The sequence below is a fragment of the Oncorhynchus masou genome, chromosome 24 (assembly GCF_036934945.1).
Source record: "Oncorhynchus masou masou isolate Uvic2021 chromosome 24, UVic_Omas_1.1, whole genome shotgun sequence".
In the NCBI taxonomy this organism is placed as follows: Eukaryota; Metazoa; Chordata; class Actinopteri; order Salmoniformes; family Salmonidae; genus Oncorhynchus; species Oncorhynchus masou.
Genome location: NC_088235.1, coordinates 48,926,108 through 48,951,876, shown reverse-complemented (window position 1 = coordinate 48,951,876; position 25,769 = coordinate 48,926,108). Strand labels below are relative to the sequence as shown.

Genomic DNA, 25,769 nt, shown 5'->3' with positions numbered 1-25,769 from the left:
CAGAGGGGGCCATGTGGTCGAACAATTAGCTTCGGGAACTCTAACATGCACTTTTTTGTATTCATAATGGGCGCTGATGGACCATGACTCTGGAGTGCTCCAAGGGATGCTTAAGGGGTCTTCAGGTTCCAAGGGCATCACTCATTGTTTAGAGAAAAGTAGTAGGGGGAATGGGAATGCATCATGACTGGTTAGCTTAGCCCGTTCCATTATGTTTGGTAGTTAGCTCTAATTACATAAACAGGTAGAATGTAATACTGCAATGTCAAAAATGGTCTTATGATTTACAAGCTCATTCTTTTTTGGACAGAAAAACTCATCAAAACATGTTTTGCTTTCTTCCTCCTCCACTCCAGTATGCTCGGCCGAGACAGAGATGGTCAACCAGGTCTCTTCTGGAGGCAACTTGCAACCCTTTAAGGAGAAGATAGAGGAATTTCTGAGGGAAGGTGTCCCAGTTGTGGTTACTTTACAAATGACTCAATCACTGAGGCCATTTGGGGTTGTGGGTGAGGCAAATGGACCATTGATCAATGACAAGGAAAGCCATTTTGGTCAAGCTTCAAGATGGGTCATTGATCCCCCTTATCCTTGGTTAGCTAAACTATAGCTGCCCCAAAGACGAAGGCCAATGACTAATGGCTCAGATATCTCCCTGGATTATGTTCAGTGTCAGAATACCTGAAATGAGGAAGCCATCTTGGCACTGTATATAGAATAGAACGTAGAGATGGGCCATTGATCATCATGCTAACCCTTGGTTAGACTGCACTGCATCTGTCCAGCCAAGACTGATGTCTCAGTTGCTCTCCTGGTTAATGTACAGTGTTTGGAAGGAAGATGTGTACAGACCATTATTCAACGCAGTTTCCATGGGGACCTCTGCTTATCCCAGACTGTATTGAATAACTCAAGGCTATTGTTTCAACTTTTTCCATCTGTTATGATAGGTTGCAGCAGCACTTGGTAGTTGAGCCTTTGACCTTTGTCTGAAAGATATTTCAAGAGCAGACCTATATTTTAGTCATTTAGCAGACGCTCTTATCGAGAGTGATTTACATTAGTGAATTCATCATTAGACAACAATGTATCACAATCCGAGAAAGTACATTTCCCCTCAACAAAGTAGTTATCTGCAAAGTCAGTGCTAGTAGGAAAAGACAAGTGAATGTTAGTACTGTTTGTGTGGGGGGTATTTAAGAAACTCTTTAAAGAGCTAGGGATTCAAATATTTTCAGAAGATGGGCAGGGACTTTGCTGTTCGGACATTAGGGGGAAGCTTGTTCCACCATTGGGGGCCAGGAAAGATAAGCGCTTTGACTGGGCTGAGCGGGAGCTGCCATCCCATAGGGGTGGGAGGTCCAAAAGACCAGAGGTGGCAGAACGGAGTGCTCGGGTTGGGGTATAGGGTTTGAACATAGCCTAACGGTAGGGAAGGGCAGTTCCCCTTGTTGCTCCGTAGGCAAGCACCATGGTATTGAAGATTATGTGAGCTTCGACTGGAAGCCAGTGTAGTGTGCAGAGGAGCAGGGTAGCATAGGAGAACTTGGGAAGGTTGAACACCAGACGTGCTGTGGCGTACTGGATAAGTTGCAGGGGTTTGATGGCACAAGCAGGGAGCCCAGCCAACAGAGTTGCAGTAGTCTAGACGGGAGATGACAAGTGCATGGCCTTCCCCGGGAAAAAGAGCAGCTACATCTTGTCGAGGTTAAGCTTGGGGTGGTGGGCCGACATCCAAGCTGAGACGTCTGCCAGGCAATCAGAGATGTGCGTCGCCAGCTGGGTGTCAGAAGGGGGGGGGGTAGTTCAGTGTCATCCACATAGCAATTATAGGGGAGACCATGTGAGGATATGACAGAGCCGAGTGACTTGGTGTAAATAATCGAGGACTGAAGGACACCAGTAGTGAGAAGCAGTTGGAGCAGACACAGACCCTCTCCACGCCTGCTGGTAGGATTGTGCCGAGCCTGAGCTGCCCAGCTCTGAGTGGGTGGAGAGGATCTAATGATTCACAGTGTTGAAGTCAGCAGATAGTTCTCGGAGAATGAAAGTCAGATTTGGCAGTGTGGAGAGCCTCCGTGATAAGAGGAGAGCGGTCTCATTTGAGTGAGCCACCTTGAAGCCTGACTGGTTAGGGTTAAGAAGATCATTCTGAGAGTGATAACGAGAGAATAGGTCGTAGACAGCATGCTCAAGTTCTTTGGAACTAAAACACAGAAGGGATACCGTTTTGTAGTGTTTTACTTTGGAGGGGTCAAGTGTTGGTTTCTTGACGATGGGAGCGACTCTGGCCATCTTGAAGTCAGAGGATGCAGCAAGTGATGAGTTGATGAGGGAAGTAAGGAATGGTAGGTCTTCGGAGATGGTCTAGAGAAGGGAAGAGGGGATGTGGACAAGTCGGTAGGTGGTCGGGCTGCCAGACATCACTTGTCGCAGGATTTTATCTGGAGAGAGAGGGGAGAAAGAGGTCAAAGTGTAGGGTAGTTCTGTTAGAGTGGGACCAGTGGAGTCAGTAGACTAAGTGAACGAGGAACAGATGTCGTCAACCTTTTTTCAAATTGGTCGACAAAGTCATCTGCAGAGGGATGAGCAAGGGGCAGGAGATGGTAGGCGAACAGCTTCTAGTAAAGGTTAGGTCAAGCATATTGCCTGCCTTGTGAGTGGGCAGGTTATACTACATTAGAAGGGGATGTAGCCAAGGGGTGGGGAGCATTTGTAAAACATACAGGGAGAGAAGAGAACAGGGATAGGAAACACACACATACTTCACAAAGCTGCAAAAGAGACAAATTGGATCATCAGAAGATAACTAGGTGAGATACTCAAGTGAGAGAGCGATGTGGAGCCTTCCTCCTTCCTTCCTCAAACTGCTTGGCAGAAAGTCTTCGTTTCAGCGACAACACCACCGCTTGACAAGACCGCCAGCGGTCACTGAATAAACACTAGAGACTGAAGCACTAACACTAATCGCGTATTGCCCAGCAGAGGTGAAATATGCAGCTCCCACCACTAATTGCTGATTGCCTGGTAGAGTTGAAGAAAACACAGAAAACACCCCCTACAACACAAGACGATTACTGAAATAGGCCTGTAACTAAGTCCACAGAAACTGACCCAAATAATGAACGAACAGACAGTTCAAGCAGCAATGATTAAGTAGGCTACTAGGTAGGGCAGCACTTAAATTCAATTGCCCTAGCAAGACAATACCAACAGATACTTATTGAATAAAAAACAGATACTTTCTTCTCTTGTAGGAGCTGATATCCTTCCAAACTATAGATGATGTAGATCCAGGCCAAATATGAACACATAATGAGGGCTGTTGGCAGAATTGGACCCTGACAAGGTAGATAGTGTTATCTGGAGGCGAAAGATACGAACACCTATTTAGACGAGGTGCTAGCTAGTGGAGTAGAACACTTGAAAAATGAAAGGAGAGCCACACACTCTAGGAGCTCAGATACAATCATTTAATAGCCTAATATCCAACGTTTCAACAGACAAGCTGTCTTCATCAGGGTATAATGACAAACACTGCAGGGTGACGAGTTTACAGTATATAGTGTCAAAGGACACACACAGGTGTTTGTAATCATGGCCTGGGGTGGCCTGATATCATTGGTTAATTATCCGATAGATAAACAAAAAAACATACCATGAATGGATAGCATACGACCATAGATACAATTTGGCTACAGAGGTCAACAGACATTTACAAACTGCAAAATCACAATAATCACAAGAATGGCCTCAGATCAAAGTCTGCATTGAGGCTGAAGTGAGCAAGGGTCTTCAAATTAAAGATCCAGGCATCCTCTCATTTTAACAATAAATTGTCGAGGTCACCCCCTCTCCTAGGGAGGGTGACATGTTCTATGCTGATATAACTTAGGTACAAAATCGAGTAGGCCGCAACTAGATAAGTTGATTTTTTGCACCGAATGACCTACAATGCTTCGAGATTAATACTTATAATATATGCTTTGTTTTACCCACATAATTTTTATCACATGGACAAGTTATTAGATAAATAACTGCCGTAGTGGAGCACGTGATAACACCTTTAATTAATTGGGATCTGTTTCCCTGTTTGGGGGTGTTTGAAGGATCTACATTTATAAGTGCCATTGCATTGAGCACATCCATTACACTCGTAGTTTCTATCCAGTAGGAGTGTAAATAGACGTTGGGCAGGGATCAGAGTTTATCAATTGATCTCTGAGATTTATGTCCCGTGAAAATATGACCAAGGAAGGGTCCCGATTAGAATGTGCCAATGTTTGTGAACGATTCCCTTAATTTGTTCAGAGCACTTTGAATAGCGAGTAGTTATAACACAAGAATGCTTCTTTTTGCGAGACTGTCCTTGAAAAAGATAATGTCTCAGTTTGCTTTGAATTTTCTCAATGGTAGTATTAATCTGACAATTGTTGTACCCCTCTCTTATACCCCGATGAAGACAGCTTGTCTGTCGAAACGTTGGATATTAGGTTATTAAATTATTGCATCTGAGCTCCTAGAGTGTGCGGCTCTCCTTTAACTTTTCAAGGTTGATAGTGTAACCATAATGGCAACCTGGTTTATCTTTGTTTTCCTCCTCCTGTTCATTCTTCACCTCTTTCACTCCCTCTGCTCTCACTATTCCCTATCCGGTCCTTGACCTCTACCCCAGTTTCACCTCTTTTTTTATCCTCCTTCCTCAGCATCTGTCTCTCTCTATCTACCTTCTGAAGAAGCCCCTCTCTCGCCGTCACTTGTTTACTCTCTGTTCATCTCCATTCCTCCCTCTATCATATCAGGACATCAAATATACACTTGGAGGGAGCTGTTTACCCTGAGAGCAGTTAAAACAGAGATGATGAATTAGCAGTGGAACGAGGGTTGATGATGAATCCACCTTCCCTCTGCGATCGGCCATGTTTGTTTTCATTTGACCACAGTGTGTTTGTTATCACCTTCCCACGAAGACCCATTCAACAACCTCCCGTGAAAGAGTACCTTTCGCCCCTGCATATCAGACCCTTTAACTAACTTAACTCTGAAGTAAAGCCTCCAAAACTCTAAAATAATGGAACTATTCTCATCATAACAGACAAAGTATTGTGTAAAGCCAAGATTAAAATGTTTATTGATGAATGTTTCACAACTCTTAAGTGTAAGGTTTGGTTGTCATGTCTATTAAAACATGTGGGATGTCTTTCTAGGCAGTTTTACATAGGCTTTGCGGCTGGCTATTTCTAGCTAACTGTTCCCATTCTTGTTGTAAGACTGAGCTCACTGACCCTTTCTCAAGTGCTTTTGTATTCAAATGAGAGTCGGTAATTTGTAACACATGTTCTTCCACTATGTCGCTCTCTGTCCTTGAGTCCAAGTTTAAAGGAAGCCTGGATGAAAGTGTCCCTCTGAAAGAAATATTGGGTTCTCCCTTGAGGCAAATGACGAGGTTGTCCACAGAGAGAGGAATGTTCGATATAACACTGACATGTGACTTGGAAGGCTCCAGACGAAATTCACTGGGTGCCTCCACTGCAGAAAAAAAAGCAACAACAGCAATGTCTTATTTGTGTTATTTCTATAATTTCAGACCCCGGGGTTAAACAGTTTCTGGCTCCACAGTTTCGACCACTCTTGTTTATTTTCTGACCATGAAACTAACCACAGAATAACAGTGGAAGCGGACTCGTAGGAACGGCACTGTTTGGTCTAGCTCGATTTTCCCCACTCGTTTCACAGATTCTCATGCGTGCGATGCCTTTGATGGAGCCTCTATTCCTCTGAACAGAACATTGGCCATGTGATAATCTGTTTCTGATGTAAATAACGATTAGTTATACTGGCTGCATGCTCTCTTCAGGGGACTGACTACTGCCTTGGCTAGTAGAGTTGTCTCCAGGAGTAGGCCTAATCTACACGTAACATCATGTCAGATAAGATCTATTCATTGTTGTCCTAAATGTATTTTGAAACCTCTAGACTAGCACTGTAAAACTCAAATGGGTCACTATATTGATTCACTGCATCATGGATTCCATACTCCTTTGGTGACTGTTGTTGTATTGATCTGATGACATCCATCCTGTTCTGATTTCTGATTGGTTATTGATGAGCAATAGAAAGCAGATGTAAAAATGGGGATCAGTTATAGGATGATTTAGTATGGGGAGCCGTGGACAAAAGTGATCGTCCCATTGGACATGTCAGGGTTCCTTAGATGTGGCTCTGGCTTCAATTACACACAGCGATTTGATATTCCCTGAATAAAGGCAGGCCAGAGATCCATGCCAGGAGAGATTCCTGATCGTCTGCTTTAGTGGATGTCTTGGAAAGCTATGAAGAGGTTATGGGTAATTTCAGACCAATAAACGCTTTTAGGCTGCTATGGATTTGGAATATGCTCTTGAAAGCTACTAAGACATTTCTTAGAATTGTGTGTGAAAGCAAAACCAATATAACTGGAGAGACACGCACATGCGATAGGCTGGGTTTGAACCCGGGTCGACTGCACACCAAAATACTCAGTTGTTAGCCCAAGCGCCATTGTGGTTCACTGAAACAACTCTCTTACACTTCACCTTAGCTTTAAAATGTTCCTCTGCTCATTGTACACCACAAGACTGTGTTAGCCTGCTAAACTAAAACCTTGGTCTATAGGCATTATCTCTGGGAGCTAATGCAAGTCAGGTCTCAAACAAAATTGGTTCACCGGACCACCTTGGCTACAGTAGCACAGACTTCCTCGATATCTCTATGAAGTTAGTTGGAAGGAGAGAGAATTATGAAAAAATCCCTCCTAAGGCTAAGGATATCCTCTGGAATTCCTCTGCCTGTTTGAGGCTTTGCACAACGTGATGCTGCTCTCTCATATCAAGTTATTCTGTGGACGAGTTTGAGGACATTTCATAATAATTTTCTGAACTCAATAATACTAAATGTACACAAAGAATACTTGCCCAGAAAACCATGGTGTTCATCTATCAGTGGTGCGACCACAATCATTTCAACACTCAATTACATGAACTAACCCTGAAAATGACAGCAAGTGTTATTAATGTTTATGTGTGAAATCCTGTGTAGACCGTCTGTATATGCAAAACCAATAATTCTGCCTTTATTAAAAATGGTTTAATCTATTCAGTACTGATAATAAAACCTTGTACTATGCCTTACGTGTAACCACATTGTTATCATCACCGCAATGTAGCTTTATGTTGTCCATAATGACTTAACTAGTAACTAGCTCATGGGTTGGAGTGCCACATGTTTCTATAATGATCCATTACAGCTGTCCTTACCTTTACATAGCCTACTACTTCACTTCCTGTTGTCCTGTTGAGTGGCTTGTTATCTACAGTATGCCTATATTCTGACTATGTTTTCTTTTATAGCAAAAACTGATCTGTAGGCACAAGAAACACAACTAGAGAACACCCATGAGATGTAAGAATAAACCTGATATTATTTTTTTTAAAGATGTTCGAGCTGCAGTATGATAACATTGGCTCAAAGGATAATGTTGTGTCAGAACAATTTTCAATACAGCGAGCTGAGTTCACGCACTTCTATTCTCTACTACTGCATGCCAGTACATACAGGTCCTGTGTCGATGTTTAGATCCCGAGGCTACATGGAACCTCTACCTCTAGATGGCCTTGACTGCGGGTCCTATGATAGACTGAAGGCTTCCAGTGTCTGTGTTGTTTACCTAAGCAAAGCCAGAGTAGACAGCGTTGGCTCCGGGCTTCTGTTAACACTAGGCAGGAAAGTGTTCCCTCCAAACTCCAAACAAAGGGTCCCCAACCTGTCCAGAGCATTGAGCAAGCGCAACGCCAGAGCATTTGTCACTTTCATGTGTGCTCTCTCTTCCTCTATTTATCTTTCTATCCTTTCTGTCTCTTTCTCTCTCTCTCCCTTTCTTTATGTGTTTGTCCCTCTTGAGACTTGAGCACATCAAGATTAATTTCCTTTTAAGGGTTTATAACCTGTACGCCTAGAATTGTATCTGTGGAGGGAAAATATTTATGTTATCGACTTAGGAAAGAATGCCATTGTGGCAGCTAATACATTCTAATATTTGCTGTGTTTTATTACGAAATGGCCAGTCGCCTCTATTTAGTATACTTCCATATCAAGTTTAATGCATGAAATGGTCTTAAGATTAACTTCCACATTTCACATAATTATTATAAGCATACAGGTTTCACAATGACTTAGTCTTTCTGTAATCTATTGTTGTAATGTTGGTATTTTAGGTTTGATTTCATGTTTTTGTTCTATCTATCCTCAGTTTCAAGGCTAAGGCAGGTGAGAAGGAAGTGTCTCCCAACATGTTGTTCTCGGTGTGGCATGAGTTCTCCACTGATTTCAAAGACCTTTGGAAGAAGGAAAACAAAAGGATGTTACAGGAACCATAAGGATTGGTGTAAAATACGCTTTGCTGTCCTTTCATGTGTGTTGAGTCTATCCTATTCAATGAAAGCCACTCTTTCTTTGGGGATTGTTGTACAATGTATGTTCTGACCTTCTACAGACCTACCACAGAATGACTGTACATGTCAAAATGACATGTCTACTGCACTACTAGATCCCCCTGCGCATGAACACAATGAACATACTGTTTCACATTCACCTTCAAGCACATTACCTTGACAAGCCAATTGAAGTCATCTGTCAGCTTAATGTGTAGAATAAAGCACCTTGACTGAGGTCAAATATAGTGCACATTGAGCTCTTCAACTCCCTTTGAAACAATAGAGAAGGGTGTGTTCTGTAACAACCACGGATGCTGTAGCAACCGAACACCATTAATCCCAGTATGCAGTATATGTTTTATGTAATCATTTCGTAGCAGGGCGAAGCATAAGACAAACTAGCATTTTGCTTCCTATAGAAGTTAAAGATGGAACCTGCAGTAGGGGAAATAGCGCCACTGTCCGCCCCACCGCCATTGTTACGTTTTTATTTTGTTGAAGAAGTTGAGGTGTACTGCAACAACAAAACATTGCAGTGCATATTCTGCTGTTCTGTCGCGTGTGCAATGATGTCAGAGGGAAGAAAACAGTGTTTGTTGTTTGCAGTAACTTATTTGTTGTAATATGTTAAACGGATAGGTCAGGTTCACATTTAAGGATTCCAGCTTCATATTGCTGAAAAGTTAAACCAACCCTGTTAGGTCAATATCAAGCAGAAAGTCAGGAGTTCTCATAGATGAGTGTTGAATCTTCAGTGTTGGAATGATCCCCAAACATAAGTTTCCAATAGCATGCATCACATGTTCACTATTAGATCCTATCAGAGTCATTCAAATTCATAGATAAGATGAGAGAGAGGAGGGTTGAAATGACCCAGATCGGTTTCTTAACCCCACTAATAAAAAGAACACATGAGTGATTCTGTTAGCTTCCAGTGGTTTGATGGGTTTAGAGATAGCATTTGAAATGCAAATTGTTTTGTTCTGCTGGATGTAGATTAGATTGTGATATGTATTTGCTCATTTACTGGATAAGTAATAAAAACAAATTTGTAATCATTAACTATTTGGCCTACAGTGTACCACCATCTATAAAATTGAGAGCTTTAAAATGACCCCCCCCCCCCAGACTTACTACAAAGGCATACCAAATTTGGACAAACACGCACACACATTTGAGTTTACTGGTCTAGAATTGGGATGGGCAACTGGCGGCCCAAGGCCCCCCTTTTATAGGCTCGTTGTCACGCCTTGGTCTTAGTATTTTGTGTTTTCGTTAATTTGTTGGTCAGGCCAAGGTGTGACATGGGTTTATGTTGTTGTATTTCATATTGGGGTTTTGTAGTTATTGGGATTGCGGCTGAGTTGGGGTGTTGCATAGGCTTGGCTGCCTGAGGAGGTTCTCAATCAGAGTCAGGTGATTCTCGTTGTCTCTGATTGGGAACCGTATTTAGGTAGCCTGGGTTTCACTTTGTATTTCGTGGGTGATTGTTCCTGTCTCTGTGTAGTGTTCACCAGATAGGCTGTAATTAGTTTTCACGTTCCGTTTGTTGTTTTGTATTTATTTAAGTTATTTCATGTATCGCTATCTTCTACATTAAAGACATGAGTAACCACCACGCTGCATTTCGGTCCGACTCTCTTTCAACAAACGAAGAACGCCGTTACACTCGTGGATACATTTCTGAAGACAAAAAAAAAGTATATTGAGAGTGTAATTTCAAAATTTGGTTGTGCATCAGAAGTTTTTTTCTTGTTGCCAGTCACTAACAGTCACTTAATTAGCACGTCAGCAAACATTGTTTAGATTGGTATATTAGTCTAGCAGCCACCTATCTAAACTTGTAGAAATCATGGTCGATTTACCGACTGGGGGGCCCCCCATTGATTTTATTAGTCACTCTCAGTCAGATATCATATTAAAAACAGTTATCTCTGCCCCATGGCAAAATGGGTAGAATTGCAGGAAATTTGTTATAAAATTGCAAAATCTTCTCTCTGCCCCATGGCAAAATGTGTAGAATGGATGGGGTCAGACAAACTAAATTTCGCTTAGGCCCCCGAAAAGGCTAGGGCCGGCTGTATGTGTGGGTAAGGATGTGGGTACGCAGAACTGCGAGCAACTGCCGCCTCCCATGATAAGTTTAGATTTTTTTTTATAGCCCCCACCCCCATCAAAGTTGCCCGTCACTGGTCTAGAATGTATCTTTTACCTCTGTGCAGTGTGGAAAGTTGTGCCACTGAATGGTTTAGAGCGGTTTCTTAAAACAGTGAAACTGGTCACCCAAATCTTTCTTGTGTGTAAACAGCACAGACCCAAATCTTACCTGGAGAACCTCATTGCTGAACTGCCTGACCTTTGACTACTGCAAACATACCCTATCTCCATTTCTGGGAGAATATACATTTTAAATGGCTGAAACTATTGGTGTCTTTTCAGACTGAAAATGGCAGAGGGCTTCAATCAAGCCAAAGAGAAGAGGCCTCGTACAGCATCAAACCCAAACAGTCTTCTGGAATAGTGAGTTCTCTTTTTTGTCTCTTTTGCCTTTGTCCTTCTGTCTTTCTTTTGTCTTCTTATTCTTCGTATGTTTCTCCCGTTCTCACTCGTTTCGAAAATCTCTGTATAAATTCCCCCCCACCCCTCACCACTTTGAGTGCATAGGATTCTCACATACATTATTTCTGTTCGAAAATGCACGGAGGAATTAATTTACGTGCACCATTGTAATGTCTGTAACTCACTTTCATCTGTTTTGTGTTCCACGGAAAGCCAAACTGGGTCAGTAGATCTGAGCCAATGGACTGGTCTTATCCAGGATAAGTTTGCACAAGTGAGATCAACACAAGCTTTTTAGCTATTGTATTGTGTTTAAAAATATATGTGCTGTGTTATTTTATTTTTTAATTGTTTATTTTGGTCACCTAACTGGGTATATGTATGCCTGACATGTTGTCACCTTGTTGGAAAGTGTGATATTAACACAGTACCACACTTTGCCATAATCTGTCAAGGATGCATTTCCCCCAGTTCCAAACAGCGCATTCTGCTGTCCAAAGTAAGAATGTAGATTTAATTAAAGAGCTAATCATTTTTGGACAGGTGCCATTGTAAAGAGAAATACATTGTTTTACAGTGAGACATGTGTTGTGGCATCAGCCTATCCACTGTAGCTATAGATAAGACACCAGTTAAGACAATCATGTTTTACAGAGAAAATAAGCTATTTATATAAATCTCTGCACTGCCTTCAAGTATAAAGAGGAGCACAAAAGTGGGCTTATATAAATACTTGCCTACCGGATAGCAAGTGCCTAGTTACAGACAAATGAGCCAATGAAATTCAACTAAATTACTCTGACAATACAACCTGTATGGAAACCAGTCCTGCTCAGTGAAAACCTGCATTGTGACAATCATCAGTTTATCATACACCATAGTTCAAGAATGATACGTGATGAACAGTTGTGGTTTATGCAATAAATCATGAAATGAACCGTGACTTGAGCTTAGCTGCTAATGTATTTAGTACATTATCAGGACTTCTCATTATCCTCTATTGTTTTGATTAGCGACAGCGCCTCACATTTTCTACATTTTGTTGTGTTACAGAATGGGATTCAAATGGATTTCACTGCCGTGTTTTTGTCAATGATCTACACAAAATACTCTGTAATGTCAAAGTGGCTTTTTGCTTTGAACATTTGTAAAAGATGAATGAAAAATAAAACACTAATATCTTTATTAGATAAGTATTCACCCCCCTGAGTCTATACACCTTTGGCAGTGATTACAGCTGTCTGTCTTTTTGGGTACTTTTTTAAGAGTTTTCCACACCTGGATTGTACAACATTTGCCCATTATCATTTGTTTAATTCTTCAAGCTATGTCAAATTGGTTGTTGATTATTGCTAGACTATCATTTTCAGATCTTGACATAGATTATCAAGCAGATTTAAGTCAATACTGAAACTCGGCCACTCAGGAAGATTCACTGTCTTCTTGGTAAGCAACTCCAGTGTAGATTTGGCCTTGTGTTTTAGGTTATTGTCCTGCTGAAAGGTGAATTCATCTCCCAGTATCTGGTGGAAAGCAGACTGAACCAGGTTTTCCTCTAGAATTATGCATGTGCTTTGCAACATTCTGTTTCTTTTCAAGCTTTCTCTGCCCTTAATCTTGTTCTGAACACCTCCAAAATGAGGGTCATGTGGTTTGGTAAGAAGAATGCCCCTCTTCCCACCGGTGGGATTACTCCCTCTGAGGGTTTAGAGGTTGAGGTAGTCACCTCATACAAGTACTTGGGATTATGGCTAGATGGTACACTGATCTCCCCTCAACACATATCAAAGCTGCAGGCAAGGTTAAATCTAGACTTGGTTTCCTCTATCGTAATCGCTCCTTTTTCACCATAGCTGACAATCTAACCCTGAATCAGATGACCATCCTACCCATGCTAGATTACGGAGACATCATTTATAGATCGGCAGGTAAGGGTCTCGAGCAGCTCGATGTTCTTTACCAGTCGGCCAACAGATTTGCCACTCTCCTTATAGGACACTTCACTGCACTCTATACTCCTCTGTAAACTGGTTGTCTCTGTATACCTGTCGCAAGCCTCACTGGTTGATGCTTATTTCTAAAACCCTCTTAGGCCTTATTCCCCCCTATCTGAGATACCTACTGCAGCCCTCATCCTCCACATACAACACCCATTCTGCCAGTCACATTCTTTCTTTGGTCCACCAAAGCACACGCATCCCTGAGTTGCTCTTCTTTTCAATTCGCTGCAGCTGGCGACTGGTAGGAGCTGCAACAAAACACTCAAACTGGACCGTTTTTATCTCCATCTCGTCATTCAAAGGCTCAATCATGGACACTGTTACTGCTTGGCGTGATGTATTGCTGTCTCAACCTTCTTTCCCTTTGTGCTGTTGTCTGTGCTCAATAATGTTTGTACCATGTTTTGTGCTTCTACCATGTTGTGCTGCTGCCATGTTGTGTTGCTACCATGTTGTTGTCATCTTGTGTTTTCATGGGTTGCTGCCATGCTATGTTGTTGTATTAGGTCTCTCTTCATGTAGTGTTGTGGTGTCTCTCTTGTCGTGATGTGTGTTTTGTCCTGTATTTGTATTTAATTTTTACTCCCAGCCCCCGCAAAAGGAGGCCTTTTGCCTTCTGGTAAATAAGAATATGTTCTTAACTGTAAATGTAAAGTTGTTGAGCCTATTCCTATCAACCATTGTTCGTCAACCATATCCTTCAATGCCACAACATTGTTTGCATTCAGACCACACAGATGTTTCACATGAAATAGATTGCATATATATTTATAGTGTCTTATCTTTTGACATATACTTATATAGTACCACAGTTATACATAATATAATAATATAATTTCTTTACTGGTTAGCTTGATGTTTGTCAGAATTATTTCACAGGCTGCTCTTGAATCCAAAGGCAGATACTTAGACAGGCTATGGGGGCTTTCTCTCAGTCCGTAGCCTTATTGGCTGGAGAGTTCCCCCAGGTAAACCCAGTAAAACATGACACAGACAGCGTAAGAGCTCCACTTTCAGTCTAGAACTGGTTTGTGTTTGTGGTTTTATATGTATGTTCCTTCTAGAGCCAACAGCCAGATGAAAGGGGCCATCAGTCCATCAGTCCTTATAGAGAGTCGAAAGACCCAGTTGTTTCATATGATTGACTGTGTTGAACTGAAACATGTCCGTGCTTCAGTTGGTGTTGTGCTATGCATCCATCCATTTATGTCTGCACATTGTAGTTTTCACCATAGCTGTCCATATAGTCGAAGGTCTTATAGCTGGGTCACTCTGTACTATCAGTACCTGGCAGGTTCATTTTGTGTGACCAATCAAAGTGATTATGCAGAATAACCCAATATAAGGGAGAAGTACTAGCATGTCCCCTGTCATATCTACGCTATTCATGTTCATGTTAATGTTCACTTTCACTGTCACATTAGTATCCATGGTGACTGTCATGGTATGGTTCCAAAGAACTCCTCACAGTTTCCCGTTGCCAGTCACGTCCACCGACATACAGCGACACTGTTTGACACGCTGTACCTTGCGATGGCGAAAGGTAGGTTGCAGGCCCGGACAGTCCAGCTGAACAGTGAGCTGGGTGAAGCGGTGTGGCCTGCAGAAGGAACAGGACTGGAAGGGCTCCTGGACCTTGTTGTGGTTTTTCCGGCTGGACCCTGGGCCTCGATTTGAGCTGGGGCCCATGAGGTGGGGGATGTAGAAGGAGTTACACTGGCCGTAGCAGAAGCGGTTGACCACCGTACGACTTCGGCAGCCCTCCTCGCTAACCGTCTGGCGGAGGGGTTGAGTCTTGCACCAGTCACGACGGAGGTACCGGCGCTCGGTGACCACCAGGGCCTCCCGACTTGACGAAAGGACTTCGGGTTTCCGCGGCAACAGGCGTTGACGATCTGACAGGTTGCCTTTGGTCTTGAAAGGTGAGGGGATGGAGCCTTGGGGACGGGGCTTCCTTGTTTCTGTGGCTACGCAGAGTACCCCAGCCAGTAGGACTGGAAGAGTGATTCTCCAAAACATTCTGGGAAAGAGAAGACAGAAAGATTAGTAACAATGCTACTAAACCAAGATTGAGCCTTGTACCTTCACAGTATAAGCAGTGAATCTACCGTGAGCAGCATCTATTGGTTTAAGAATGTAGCGAGGTTAGGTCTACTCGGTATCCATCAATCCTTAAGCTATTCCAGTGTAATAGCACTCCGTCAGTGTGTGAATGTTTTGGTGTTTAGCCTATGTATGTGTGTGAACGTGCCTTTTTCAGTCTAGCCTTTCAGGCATCATTGAGGAGATCAATCTATCATCTACAACTCCATTTGTCAATGTCTCTTTGTCATTACTTCTATGTGCTTTTTTCTCAGCTACAGAACTTTATCCAGAAATAAACACTGGATAAAATAATCAGGCGTAATTAATGAAATAATTAAGCGATGCTTACTCTAGTTATAAACTATGCCCCAGATATGTAAACATGCATTAGCAGGCCAACCGTAATGCTATTAGGGGAGTGAAACATTACACGGTGGGTCCAGATCCCCACTCTGTAACCAAGCCCTATAGAGCACAATGAACTGAGAGTGACCTAGCAAGTCTCTGTCTCTCTCCACACTGCCGATTGACAGATGTGAGACTGAGATGAACCCCCCCCCCCATAAACACACACACACAGACATACATATACACACACACACAAAAACATACATACACAACCACACACACAATTCATAATGTCATCTGAAACGTTCTCTAGAATTTGACCTTCCTATTTTGTGTTGAGAAAAGTATGCTTTAAGTTGAATATCCTTGTTGGGACTCTGAGGATTACTGGTATGTATGTATCTGTACATAACTGTCAGTGTTAATGCCAGTACAATTTGTCAATCACTCAAGAATCTTTGCAACAGATGTTGTTCTTGAATTGCATAGATAGTATAAAGTAACAATTCTGAATGTGGACCAAAACGCCCCAAGGTAATTGGCCGTTCCTATTCCCTATAAGACTTTTACATCCCTTCTCCATTTCCTGGACTTGCATACATTTTGACGGGGACAATGACTTTATCATAATCCACTTTGGGATTCTGTCTCTGTTTAGTTTCTGCTCTTGACCCTGGGTCATGGCGCTCTACCCTGTTAAGCTCTCTCAGTCTCAATGAAACTGTTCTAATGTTCACAGTAATCTATTGTGCAGCTGGGTCTACTGGGTCTTTGACCAGAGAGTAATTAAGTATGGAACAGTATACTATACACAGGAACCATGAGGCTGGTAGAGGTTAGGTACACTATACACAGGAACCATGAGGTTGGTGGAGGGCTAGGTACAGTATACCCAGGAACCATGAGGCTGGTGGAGGTCTAGGTACACTATACCCAGGAACCATGAGGCTGGTGGAGGGCTAGGTACAGTATACCCAGGAACCATGAGGCTGGTGGAGGTCTAGGTACACTATACCCAGGAACCATGAGGCTGGTGGAGGGCTAGGTACAGTATACCCAGGAACCATGCGGCTGGTAGAGGTCTAGGTACACTATACACAGGAACCATGAGGCTGGTGGAGGTCTAGGTACAGTATACCCAGGAACCATGAGGCTGGTGGAGGTCTAGGTACACTATACACAGGAACCATGAGGCTGGTGGAGGTCTAGGTACACTATACACAGGAACCATGAGGCTGGTGGAGGTCTAGGTACAGTATACACAGGAACCATGAGGCTGGTGGAGGTCTAGGTACAGTATACCCAGGAACCATGAGGTTGGTGGAGGGCTAGGTACACTATACACAGGAACCATGAGGCTGGTGGAGGGCTAGGTACAGTATACACAGGAACCATGAGGCTGGTGGAGGTCTAGGTACAGTATACCCAGGAACCATGAGGCTGGTGGAGGGCTAGGTACACTATACACAGGAACCATGAGGCTGGTGGAGGTCTAGGTACACTATACACAGGAACCATGAGGCTGGTGGAGGGCTAGGTACAGTATACCCAGGAACCATGAGGCTGGTGGAGGGCTAGGTACACTATACACAGGAACCATGAGGCTGGTGGAGGGCTAGGTACTCTATACACAGGAACCATGAGGCTGGTGGAGGGCTAGGTACAGTATACACAGGAACCATGAGGCTGGTGGAGGTCTAGGTACACTATACACAGGAACCATGAGGCTGGTGGAGGGCTAGGTACAGTATACACAGGAACCATGAGGCTGGTGGAGGGCTAGGTACACTATACACAGGAACCATGAGGCTGGTGGAGGGCTAGGTACACTATACACAGGAACCATGAGGCTGGTGGAGGGCTAGGTACAGTATACACAGGAACCATGAGGCTGGTGGAGGTCTAGGTACACTATACACAGGAACCATGAGGCTGGTGGAGGGCTAGGTACAGTATACCCAGGAACCATGAGGCTGGTGGAGGGCTAGGTACACTATACACAGGAACCATGAGGCTGGTGGAGGGCTAGGTACACTATACACAGGAACCATGAGGCTGGTGGAGGGCTAGGTACACTATACACAGGAACCATGAGGCTGGTGGAGGTCTAGGTACACTATACACAGGAACCATGAGGCTGGTGGAGGTCTAGGTACAGTATACCCAGGAACCATGAGGTTGGTGGAGGGCTAGGTACACTATACACAGGAACCATGAGGCTGGTGGAGGTCTAGGTACAGTATACACAGGAACCATGAGGCTGGTGGAGGTCTAGGTACACTATACCCAGGAACCATGAGGCTGGTGGAGGTTAGGTACACTATACACAGGAACCATGAGGCTGGTGGAGGGCTAGGTACAGTATACCCAGGAACCATGAGGCTGGTGGAGGTTAGGTACACTATACACAGGAACCATGAGGCTGGTGGAGGGCTAGGTACAGTATACCCAGGAACCATGAGGCTGGTGGAGGTCTAGGTACAGTATACACAGGAACCATGAGGCTGGTGGAGGGCTAGGTACAGTATACCCAGGAACCATGAGGCTGGTGGAGGTCTAGGTACAGTATACCCAGGAACCATGAGGCTGGTGGAGGGCTAGGTACAGTATACCCAGGAACCATGAGGCTGGTGGAGGTTAGGTACACTATACACAGGAACCATGCGGCTGGTGGAGGGCTAGGTACAGTATACCCAGGAACCATGAGGCTGGTGGAGGTCTAGGTACAGTATACACAGGAACCATGAGGCTGGTGGAGGGCTAGGTACAGTATACCCAGGAACCATGAGGCTGGTGGAGGTTAGGTACACTATACACAGGAACCATGCGGCTGGTGGAGGGCTAGGTACAGTATACCCAGGAACCATGAGGCTGGTGGAGGGCTAGGTACAGTATACCCAGGAACCATGAGGCTGGTAGAGGGCTAGGTACACTATACACAGGAACCATGAGGCTGGTGGAGGTCTAGGTACAGTATACACAGGAACCATGAGGCTGGTGGAGGGCTAGGTACAGTATACCCAGGAACCATGAGGCTGGTGGAGGTCTAGGTACAGTATACCCAGAAACCATGAGGCTGGTGGAGGTCTAGGTACAGTATACACAGGAACCATGAGGCTGGTGGAGGGCTAGGTACAGTATACCCAGGAACCATGAGGCTGGTGGAGGTCTAGGTACAGTATACCCAGGAACCATGAGGCTGGTGGAGGGCTAGGTACAGTATACCCAGGAACCATGAGGCTGGTGGAGGGCTAGGTACAGTATACACAGGAACCATGAGGCTGGTGGAGGGCTAGGTACAGTATACCCAGGAACCATGAGGCTGGTGGAGGTCTAGGTACAGTATACCCAGGAACCATGAGGCTGGTGGAGGGCTAGGTACAGTATACCCAGGAACCATGAGGCTGGTGGAGGTTAGGTACACTATACACAGGAACCATGCGGCTGGTGGAGGGCTAGGTACAGTATACCCAGGAACCATGAGGCTGGTGGAGGTCTAGGTACAGTATACACAGGAACCATGAGGCTGGTGGAGGGCTAGGTACAGTATACCCAGGAACCATGAGGCTGGTGGAGGTTAGGTACACTATACACAGGAACCATGCGGCTGGTGGAGGGCTAGGTACAGTATACCCAGGAACCATGAGGCTGGTGGAGGGCTAGGTACAGTATACCCAGGAACCATGAGGCTGGTAGAGGGCTAGGTACACTATACACAGGAACCATGAGGCTGGTGGAGGTCTAGGTACAGTATACACAGGAACCATGAGGCTGGTGGAGGGCTAGGTACAGTATACCCAGGAACCATGAGGCTGGTGGAGGTCTAGGTACAGTATACCCAGAAACCATGAGGCTGGTGGAGGTCTAGGTACAGTATACACAGGAACCATGAGGCTGGTGGAGGGCTAGGTACAGTATACCCAGGAACCATGAGGCTGGTGGAGGTCTAGGTACAGTATACCCAGGAACCATGAGGCTGGTGGAGGGCTAGGTACAGTATACCCAGGAACCATGAGGCTGGTGGAGGGCTAGGTACAGTATACCCAGGAACCATGAGGCTGGTGGAGGGCTAGGTACAGTATACCCAGGAACCATGAGGCTGGTGGAGGGCTAGGTACAGTATACCCAGGAACCATGAGGTTGGTGGAGGGCTAGGTACAGTATACCCAGGAACCATGAGGCTGGTGGAGGGCTAGGTACAGTATACCCAGGAACCATGAGGTTGGTGGGCGGTTAGGTACAGTATACCCAGGAACCAGGATGGTAGTGGCAGGTTTAGAGAAGACTGAATGAAAGGTGTATTGTGGATAATGGTGGTCATGAGAAGGACAAGGGAAGTCGAACCTCACCTCTTCAGTGTCATCCAGAGAATAATGCTTTTTTTAACGTAATTTATGCGTTGTCAGTAAGATATTTATGTTATGCACGACTGAGTCTGGTTAAACTCTAGCATGAAGACAAACGTCATACATACACATACACACTCGACCACGCAGTATCAAACCTGATCATGATTTTTCCTTTGGTCCCCACTGCATCTCATTGTCTTAACCCCATCCATAATTCTGTAATTTATTCACCAGTTAAACAAATGCAATTTGCCCTAAAAATGTTGAGTGAATAATGATCATATTGTATGATTTGTCCTGGAAGGTGTTGTCTCTCTATATCCCCTTCATTAGATAAGACTATCCCAGGTCTGGTGAGTTACAAGGCCCTGGGGGTTGGAGGGATATCTTGACTGTGTACACAGCAGATGACATATGTTATACAGTCACGGCTTCAGTCCCTTCCCACTTCCAAACGTTGCCTATGTATGATGCAGCCGACCCTGCCAGCTATCGTCATCATTCTCCCAGCTAGACAAATTGTGGTTTGGAAGTTGGGGTGGAAGTAGGGGGGTTAATGATAGTGTACAGAGACTGTTGGAAAACAAAACAAACTCTTTAGCCCTGACTTTAGTACTTGAGGCCTCCCTCATCTACCCCCGACTCTCTCTCTCGCTCTCTCTTACTAATCATCATGGAGACTGAGCCGGAGGGAGACTATTGCATTTGTTTTTATCAGTGAGACAGAGCTAAACTGGACCACGCTATTATTGCACAATTACAAATACTAGGGTCTATATGCTTGAATGAACAGTCTCAGTCCTCGGGTCTACAAATACTGGACTCCAAAAACAAAACTGGGATAGCCATCTCCCAGAATAAGAATTGCCAATGGCAACTTGAGCTTTACTGACTCCAGTGGGCAGCAACACTTGGATGGACATTCCGTCTGCACCAAAGTACCCAGTTCCTTTATTGGAGCAGATCAACCATGTCAGGTCAAGGGTCCTTCAATAATCCAATCCACTAATTATTCCGTCAATAAGTTCAAAGCAGTACCTTACACATGGGCCCTGAAATAAAGTGTTACCAATGACAAGAACTGGCCCAAAGAGACAGGCCAAAACAAAGCCTGAGCCAGACTATAATTATAGCTAGGTGCGCCAGGAAGTTTCATAGACAGATAACTCACGTCAATTATTGTATTCAATTCAACAGGCCAAAGCTCACACACAGAAAACAAAACTCTGTGTTTTTACATGAAAGCAATTACATTAGGTGCAAACATGTCATTATATTAATTTGTGGCTTGTATATCCCAAAACTGGCCTCTTCCGGCTCATTAAATTTGAAAACGTCCATTTTGAAGAACTTTGGGTGAATGTGTCAAATGCCAACATGCCATGAGGGGACCCTGAGCTGTTTGGACAGCCATTTGTCACCACAATCCATCTTCATAATTTCTACCAGCTGAGAGATGCTATGCTGGTCTATTACAGTTAGGAGAGGCAGTTTGGACTCCATCGCCCTCAGCATTGGTGGAGATGTTTTCCCTGCTCTGTACAGTACCCACAGAATGAGAACAACATATTGTAGCAAACAGCAGGGCAAAGAAGTGAACCTGGGTCACTGGCATGAAAGACAAACCACCAGAGGCATTGCACCAATAGGGTTTAACCCACATTGTGGGAATTGTAATGTGGCTCGTATAGCGAGGATCGCTACAATATCATTGAAAGGGTGTTCCCCACCTAGAGGGAGTTAATCACGGCATAACATAACCAACCCTAAATTAGAGCTGAACACACAACGACAGGCCTGTACAGTCCCTACCAGTGTCTGTTTGGATAACTTAAATCTGTCAAGTGAGCACAGGAGGTTGGTGGCACCTTAATTGGGGAGGATGGGCTCGTGGTAATGACTGGAGCGGAATAGATGGAATAGATCAAATACATCTCAAACATGTTTTGATGCCATTCCATTTGCTCCGTTCCAGACATTATTATGAGCCATCCTCCCCTAAGCAGCTCCCACTGCAAGTGAGAAAAACAGTGTTAAAAAATATACCGATTACAAGTCTAGAGAAGGTGGTATTTGAATAAATTAAACTTGGGAGATTCAGTGAGAATCAATTGCTCTGCTCCAACAAGGCAAGGCATTGATTACATTTTATAAACAGAGAGTATGTTTGGAACTGTATATTTAATATGCATTTTAAATCTGGTTATTTGAATCCTGGATACTGATTGGACAAGCAGAGTTCCCCAGCCGTGCTGTATTGGAGGTCACAGTCACACTATGGCTGCTAACAGTTCCATCTGAAAATGATCACTGCACCTCCATAAGATTATCATGTTCACTTTGCCATCCAAATCATTTCTTGTATTTATCACTACTCGCACATTATTTCACCTTGCCTCCAGCCTAGCATTTAGTTTGGTAGAGCGGGGATAATGTAAGACTTGCTGTCTGCCTGTCGAACCTCAGAAACAATGTTTCTCTTTAGAATTTCTGTCACTGTAGCTACAATACATAGAGTAAACAGTGCCCAGACTAGACAAGACAATTTCTTATGAACCAGGTGAAATCACGCATCAATGTCATTATCATGGACATATCCAAGTAAATGCCAATAGAAAAAACGCTCAAACAAACAAAATATACAGCTAACGTAAATGTGTACTGTCACTCCAGGTTCAATGTTTGACGTGACTGAGTTAGGTGAAGTTGGCTTGCTAGCTAAAACATGACAATGACGTTATCCAGCCTGCACAGCAAACATTTTGTTTAGAGCTGAAGACCAGTACTTTTGCATAGCAACTATGCAAAAATCATTTGTAGCAATATGACCGAAATAACTAACAACCAGATTTTCGTCTGGACTATATCTTCTCGTGGAAGAATGAAAGTATATGAATTTACTTATCAAAATTACGTTTTACATTGTTATTTGTATTTTTCGGTAACAGTTTTATAAAAGAAATAATGAAGAGAGGCAGTGCTGCATCATGAATGAATTAAGCAATAAGGCACAAGAGGCAGTGCTGCATCATGAATGAATTAAGCAATAAGGCACAAGAGGCAGTGCTGCATCATGAATGAATTAAGCAATAAGGCACAAGAGGCAGTGCTGCATCATGAATGAATTAAGCAATAAGGCATAAGAGGCAGTGCTGCATCATGAATGAATTAAGCAATAAGTTACAAGAGGCAGTGCTGCATCATGAATGAATTAAGCAATAAGGCACAAGAGGCAGTGCTGCATCATGAATGAATTAAGCAATAAGGCACAAGATGCAGTGCTGCATCATGAATGAATTAAGCAATAAGTTACAAGAGGCAGTGCTGTATCATGAATGAATAAAGCAATAAGTTACAAGAGGCAGTGCTGCATCATGAATGAATTAAGCAATAAGTTACAAGAGGCAGTGCTGTATCATGAATGAATTAAGCAATAAAGCACAAGAGGCAGTGCTGCATCATGAATGAATTAAGCAATAAGTTACAAGAGGCAGTGCTGTATCATGAATGAATTAAGCAATAAAGCACAAGAGGCAGTGCTGCATCATGAATGAATTAAGCAATAAGTTACAAGAGGCAGTGCTGTATCATGAATGAATTAAGCAATAAGTTACAAGAGGCAGTGCTGTATCATGAATGAATTAAGCAATAAGTTACAAGAGGCAGTGCTGCATCATGAATGAATTAAGCAATAAGTTACAAGAGGCAGTGCTGTATCATGAATGAATTAAGCAATAAGTTACAAGAGGCAGTGCTGTATCATGAATGAATTAAGCAATAAGTTACAAGAGGCAGTGCTGTATCATGAATGAATTAAGCAATAAGTTACAAGAGGCAGTGCTGTATCATGAATTAATTAAGCAATAAGTTACAAGAGGCAGTGCTGTATCATGAATGAATTAAGCAATAAGTTACAAGAGGCAGTGCTGTATCATTAATGAATTAAGCAATAAGTTACAAGAGGCAGTGCTGTATCATGAATGAATTAAGCAATAAGGCACAAGAGGCAGTGCTGTATCATGGATATCGGGCCGAACATCACCATTTACCTGTTACTGTATTCATGATACAGCACTGCCTCTTGTGCCTTATTGCTTAATTAACAAAGAGCTTGTTGGATTAAATTGGATATAATAGGGGTGGGGGAATGGTTTATATCAGGACAAAGATGTGTGTCCTGCCTAAAAATCCTCTTCGGAATTGACATTTCAGCCATTTAGCAGACACTCTTATCCAGAACAACTTACAGTAGTGAGTGGATACATTTTCACACTGGTCCCCCATGGGAATCAAACCCTCAACCCTAGCATTGTAAGCACCATGCTCTACCAACTGAGCCACATGGAAATCAGAGTCTGTGACGCTAGGTGGAGCAGTAACCAGAGCGGTGAGTCAGATCAGAAGCCATGCTCGCTACTCACACAACATTCACTCATGTCACACACATAATTCATCTCTCACATATTCACACTCTCTCTAATAGACACACACACTGATGGATTTACACTTTGACACAAAGTTACATTCTCACCTTAATGCTACCATACCTCTCACACCTACCCACATCAAATCATTGCTTACTAAAGGTCTTTCATTCATTAGCCAAATCAGCAATCATCCACACACCCATTAACTCACAGACGGCTCTCACCTCCATTAACATTTAGGAAAATGATTCCTATGATTGAATCCCACCCTCTATACTTGTCTCTCTCCAGCCTGAATAACTGACCAGCCACCAAGGACCACTGCATGTCCTGAATGAGAAAGACAGTGACTGTACCTCTTGCCACAGTGTCCCGGGACAGTGGGGTGATCCTGTCTCCGTTAGGGGTAGCTGTCCACCCTTACCAGTCCTGGAGAGTGAATCCTGGTATTGGTTTCCATGGGAACAGCAGTGGTTGCTGAGGTGGATTGTCAGTTGCGTCTCTCAAGGTCTGTGGTCCTGTTTCTCTCCACTGAGTCTGTATTTTTCAGTTTATTAATAATCCATGTCTATCTCATATCCATCTCAAATATATATTATCTAATAATACATGTAATTATCTCTTAACCTTTCTCTGTAATCTTTCTTTCCATGCCAATGGGTTTCTATGTCTGTGTGTCCTAGTTCTGTGTCTGTAGGTCTGTGTGTCTCTGTATGTCTCCTGCTGGGTTTGGACTTTCACTTCTGCTTCCTCCTAGACATAGACGGGGGCTTTCTATTGGCTCTGATCACAACATGAATCAAACCAAGCCTCACCTCTCTCCCTTCCCTACCTCTTTTTCTCAATACTTATCCCCCCTCCTCTTTCCACAAACATACTCACTGCTGACTCTCCAGTCTTGAAATCACGTCAGTCTTTTGCTCTCTCCCTCCCGGTTCCCTTCTTCCCTCTATTACTCCCTCTCTTAGTCTGATACCCCAAATCCCTCTTGCTCTCCCACCATTTCCCCTTCACACAATTTCCTCCCTGGCTTACCCTTCGTCTCTAGTTCACTTTCATACTCATCTCTCTCTCTCTCTCTCTCTTTCCATCTATCCACCTTTCTTCTCACCTGAACATGAGGTGGGTTCAATGATTAGGGGTGTTCCAGTGCCACTGGAAAGTCTTCAATACAGAGCTCTCTTTGGGTGTGTGAAATCACATAATCCATAAATCAGTCTTACTCCTGTGTCGACTCCATACTACATACGTCGACAGGACCCTTTGAAATTGCCATTCCCATTCCTTTGGTTTAGGCATACAGAAGTAAGACAATTATGTGTGTGGTTCTGATTTCTGACCACTGGAACTAAGACAAAAAACACTGTCTGTCATTCACCATCAAAGATCTGAAACGTCTACAAAAAAAAAGCGCCAGACTCGCCAAACAATAACTATTTCATCATTTCATCATACCAGTAGAGAATGGCACGACACTACAGCAGCAGAATTCAGGCCTCAGTCTTTGTCCATACTTTGACTAATGTCTTT

At 43.6% G+C, this 25,769-nt stretch overlaps 1 protein-coding gene and 1 pseudogene across 1 annotated transcript; one reads left to right on the top strand and one right to left on the bottom strand.

The window, feature by feature from the left end:
* Positions 1-8,414, top strand: part of LOC135511392 (formin-2-like) — a 61,679-nt pseudogene extending 53,265 nt beyond the window's left edge.
* Positions 8,415-13,872: 5,458 nt separating this feature from the next.
* Positions 13,873-25,154, bottom strand: LOC135511620 (gremlin-2-like). The gene is made up of 2 exons (XM_064933103.1): positions 24,596-25,154; positions 13,873-15,050 (listed from the first exon to the last, which is right to left on the bottom strand). Exon 2 carries the CDS (start codon positions 15,047-15,049, stop codon positions 14,495-14,497), a length of 555 nt encoding a protein of 184 aa, XP_064789175.1. The 5' UTR covers position 15,050; positions 24,596-25,154; the 3' UTR covers positions 13,873-14,494.
* Between the last annotated feature and the right edge of the window lie 615 nt (positions 25,155-25,769).